The sequence below is a fragment of the Argentina silus genome (assembly GCF_951799395.1).
Source record: "Argentina silus genome assembly, chromosome: 1".
In the NCBI taxonomy this organism is placed as follows: domain Eukaryota; kingdom Metazoa; phylum Chordata; class Actinopteri; order Argentiniformes; family Argentinidae; genus Argentina; species Argentina silus.
This window is the reverse complement of record NC_139655.1, coordinates 2,387,894-2,392,893: the sequence shown is the minus strand read 5'-3', so window position 1 is coordinate 2,392,893 and position 5,000 is coordinate 2,387,894. Positions and strand designations below refer to the sequence as shown.

At 48.9% G+C, this 5,000-nt stretch overlaps 1 protein-coding gene across 1 annotated transcript in view; it reads right to left on the bottom strand.

The window, feature by feature from the left end:
• lama1 (laminin, alpha 1) overlaps nt 1–5,000 on the bottom strand; it is a gene marked incomplete at its 5' end in the record, with an annotated part of 57,660 nt that overhangs the window by 7,873 nt on the left and 44,787 nt on the right. Inside the window, 8 exons of the mRNA XM_083682078.1 lie at nt 184–335; nt 648–815; nt 1,142–1,256; nt 1,557–1,698; nt 2,930–3,074; nt 3,348–3,498; nt 4,037–4,161; nt 4,311–4,458. Coding sequence (XP_083538204.1) covers nt 184–335; nt 648–815; nt 1,142–1,256; nt 1,557–1,698; nt 2,930–3,074; nt 3,348–3,498; nt 4,037–4,161; nt 4,311–4,458 — 1,146 coding nt within the window. The remainder of the gene's footprint in view (nt 1–183; nt 336–647; nt 816–1,141; nt 1,257–1,556; nt 1,699–2,929; nt 3,075–3,347; nt 3,499–4,036; nt 4,162–4,310; nt 4,459–5,000) is intronic.

Below are 5,000 nucleotides of genomic sequence, written 5' to 3'. Positions count from 1 at the left end.
CAACACGTTAGGAAGGGAAGTCTTTGTCACTCAAATAAACGAGTTTGAAATCGCCGATGTCATCGTTATATTGGCCAACCTGTAACAGTACTTTCCGTGGTGAATCTAAAACATACATGTAAGTTAGAACACGACAGGTGTAACAGCATAACAGGTCTGCGTGGTGACCATGGTGACACTCACTTCCTGTTCCTCTGTAGGATGACGGAGTGTTCCTGTCCGTCCCCGAAGCTGCCCGACCGTGGTTTGACCACGACCTTTTGACTGCTCCCGACCTCCGCCATGTTGACACGGACCTCTAACTGTCCGGAGACTAGCATGACCGCCAGGAAGGGCTGAACACACACACACACACACACACACACACACACACACACACACACACACACACACACACACAGGGCATAGTCAAGGAACCATGACGATCAACTTAATTGAGTAAGAGGGGCTGAAACACATACAGTAGGATGGTCTATCAAAATAATAATAATAATAATAATAATAATAATAATAATAATAATAATGCAACAGGCTTTAGCTCCATCATACAACAGCTATCTGCAGCTAGATTCCTGTCGTCCCATGGGTGTTGTCTACGGTATACTCTAACCGTGCCTGTCTGGTACGGTATATTCAGTTGTTCTTACTTGTCGAGCCTGTCTGCGTTTTCGGGTGCCCGCCTTGCTGAACCCAGCCAGTATGATGCCGGTGTCGTTGCGTGTGGAGAAAGATGCCAACAGCTCCCCCTGGTGGCCGAGGGTGAGAGGTGGCAGCTCCAGGAAGCCTTCTCTCAACACGGACACGCTACGAATGGGCTGTCGTATGAAATGCAAGCACACACACACACACACACACACACACACACACACACAGACACGCACACAGACGCACACACAGACACGCACACAGACACAAACACAGACACACGCACAGACACAGACACACGCACACAGACAGACACAGACACACACACACACACACACAGACACACACACACACACAGAAATATAGTACGTTATAAATAAATCAACATTATTGTGAAATCTTTTTCATTTTATATTCCTTCATTGTGTTTCAGATCGAGGTGCAGGTTGTTCAGTGAGGAGGCCGGTTTGGACCGGTTTGGACCGGCTGTCCTCACCTCTAACACACAGCCTTTCTTCACGCCGTAGGAGTCTCTGAGCAGGTCGAAGTTGGAGCGAGCGATCTCCACGTTCTTAATACAGCCCACATACGACCGCGCCACCACTTGTCTCCTGGACGCAGAGGAAATCACAGGTGTCTTTTTGGTTATCACTATGGCAACATCTTTTCAGAAAAAAACAAGCAACAGTTGCCCTTACCTACCTTACACCATACAGGACCCCAATATGGACATGTGTCTCAGACAGCACAGAAAACCACATCGATACACAGACAAACACACACATTCATCTTTACACCACTGTTGAAGGTGTTTTCATACTAGTTCACCTCAGTGTTGCAAATGGGTTGAGGTAAAACATGACTTTTTTTGTGGTAGAAGTACAGTATTCCCAGTACAGCATTCCCAGTACCTGATTGGTCGTGACATGGGCAGGCCCCCGATGTAGATCGGGTCGAGGTCCGAGCGGTTGAGATCAGAGGCGGTCCCAGGAGACTCCGCCTCCACGATTTCTTTCTCGGAGGAGTTGTCTGTCGCCATGACAGCCAGATAACCTGAGGGAATGGGAGAAGGGAACAACACAACACTTCACATTCCTGATCGTTCCATCGTCTGAGTCATTAGTCATAGATTGTCATTATACACTTGCATACTCTCCATAAGACATTCAAGAGAACAACTGAACATTTGGGAGATTTCTCAACGTGCCTAAACCTCTCTGTCAGTGGAAGACTGTCTGTCAAAGTGAAGTGTGCAGCTCTCTCACTCACGGAGAGGAAACCGAGAGAGAGAACAAGGGCAACGTCACATGGTTGCACCCTCTCTCCCTCCCTCCCTCCCTCCTTCCCTCCCTCCCTCCTTCCCTCCCTCTCTCCCTCCCTCCCTCTCTCCCTCCCTCTCTCCCTCCCTCCCTCCCTCCCTCCCTCCCTCTCTCCCTCCCTCCCTCCCTCCCTCCCTCACTGCAGTGCTAGATAGAACTTTGTAGAATAAAGCAAATATTTTTTTCGGAGCTCTCTGCCAAGCGAGGAGGAAAGAGCCGCCCGTGAGCTCACTGCGGCGTGCGTGCGGCGGTACAACACAAAAACACAGCAGAAAGACGGTGAAACCCGTTCCTCCACAGCCGAGCCGTTGCATTTGTTATTTATCGACTTAGCTGGCTGTCTTGGGTCACAGTGGTTTCCTGTGCTGTGTCTTGGTTTCCTGTGTGTCAGGATGCAGTGAATATAAAAACCCACACAAACACAGGTGGTCAAAATCCACCGGTTCCTACAGAGCGACGTAGTCCAATCTGTGACTAGGATTATTAGATTTATATTTACATTTGGATGTTTGTAACGAATCAAAGCCTAGGATGTCCATATGTCTGCGGTTTGCAACGTCTCAGGGTTTGTGGAGAACCCTTGATGATGATGATGATGATGATGACTACAACCGGGACATGCACGCAAAAGGTTAAACAATTCTAATCCATCCTGTTCCCGTGGTCCCCATCAGCTGTGCCCTGTGGAGCGTTGTCAGGGAGACACCCTGAAGTAATACTTTGTTGAAGAACAATCTAGCAAAAGGTCATGTTGTGTTGGGTGTGCTGAAGTCGAAGACGTGTTTAGAAAACTGTCATTGTTGTGTCTACGTTACGATTACGAGCTCTAGCTGCGTCTGTGGTTTGAATGATGCATGAGGAGATCCCCCGTGTCGGTTGTGACCACTGCACACCTGCGCAGTGATGTTCCCCTTCGCAGAGAGCTCAGAAAAGGTTCATTTGCGTTCCCCTTTAAGATGACCCACCTTTGCGTTTGTTCCTCTGCAGGGTGATCTTGTACCAGCTGCCTGTGTTGTAAGCTTTAGTAGAGCTGAGGGTCAAAGGTCCTGACCCCAGTTCAAAGGTCAGACGGACTTTACCCTCCACCAGCTCAATGGACAGGAAGTCTCTCTGAAGGAACACATAAGAACAGATATAACTGGACTGCACTTAAAAAACACACTATGTATAAATGAGTGTGGTGGTGGTTGTAGTGTGTGTGTGTGTGTGTGTGTGTGTGTGTGTGTGTGTGTGTGTGTATGTATGTGTCTGTGCGTGTGCGTGTGCGTGTGTGTGTGTGTGTGTGTGTATGTGTCTGTGCGTGTGTGTGTGTGTGTGTCTGTATGTGTCTGTGTGTGTGTGTGTGTGTGTGTGTGTGTGTGTGTGTGTGTGTAGAGGGCGTACCGTGCCGTTGGAGGCCAGGTAGAGCAGCAGGCCGTTGGGGGAGAGGGTCTTGAACAACATGACGATGGAAGTGGTGGTCGAGCGAAGAGGTTTCTCCACCACAGAGTACCCACTGCCGTCAAAGTGGAACGACGTCTCCTCTGTCTGGGGACTGGAGGGACACACAGGCACAGAGAGTTAGAGAGAGGGAGAGAGGGTGGGGGGGAGGGCAGGGGGGTGGGGAGGGGGGGATAATCACACACAGGCACAGAGACTTAGAGAGAGGGAGAGAGGGTGGGGGGGAGGGCAGGGGGGTGGGGAGGGGGGGATAATCACACACATACTCACACAACAAGAGCATGACATAAAAAAAAAAAAAAAAACAGTAAACACAAACATTTACATTTACATTTATGGCATTTAGCAGACGCCTTTATCCAAAGCGACTTCCAACAAATACATTTGTTTAAGTAAGTGAATCATCTATCCAACAGTCATCATAAGATAAAGTAATCAATGCTCGGACCAGGGGCCATAGGCAGTCACAATGCTTTTTTTTTTGCTTTTTTTTTAACAGGGAGAGAAACTTGTACAGGGGGGTAGTGGGGGATGAGGAGGTCTCTGGGAGGGACCGTTAAGATGTATGCCACATGCAACCTGCGTGCCCGCCCCACCCTGCGTGCCCGCCCCACCCTGGGTCTGACAACTACCTCATGAAGCAGCCTCGACAGCGGCCCTCTCTCTCAGCGTAGTTCCACAGGCCGATGTTCCTCTCGTTGAGAGACGCCTCGCCCATACAGCCCGCAAACTGGGTCATCTTCACGGCTGACGCCTTCTGCTCACGACACACAGGACATTAGAAAAAACCAATTCAATAAATAAAGCTAACCGCATCGGAATTGTCAACCGTAGGACCTTAGGGTGGTGATGGTGGTGTCTGGAGCAGTGCCTGACAGAAAAGACTCTTAAAGTGTCCTCCCGTACCTTGATCTGTCCCCCGAGCCCACCTACGAAGAGGAGGGTGGACTTGTCGACATCCAGGAGTGTAGCGGACCCTGGCGAGGAGGTCTTGACCACGGGTAGCGGCTCTGACTCCAGCTGGTGGACAGACAGGGTGCCGTGCTTCCCGAACCTGGGTGACAAGAAGACACGTGGTTTCGTCATTCTGACATTCAGACATACAATCAATCTATCCCGGCTTTTACGTCTTATAGGTTAGGGTTAGGTTCAATCTATCCCCCCTTTTACGTGTTATAGGTTAGGGTTAGGGTTAGGGTCAATCTATCCCCCCTTTTACGTGTTATAGGTTAGGGTTAGGGTTAGGGTCAATCTATCCCCGCTTTTACGTCTTATAGGTTAGGGTTAGGGTTAGGGTCAATCTATCCCTGCTTTTACGTGTTATAGGTTAGGGTTAGGGTTAGGGTCAATCTATCCCTGCTTTTACGTGTTATAGGTACTATCTATTCTATACGGTATTCTGCCCTCTACCCGTAGAGAGGTTAGCATGCGTATCATAATAATAATATATACCATTTAGGGTTAAATGTCATAACAGTCCTTTGATATGTACACTACCAGTCAAAAGTTTGGACACACCTTGCCAAGAGTGTGCAAAGCTGTCATCAAAGCAAAAGGTGGCTACTTTGAAGAATCTAAAATATAAAACATATTCTG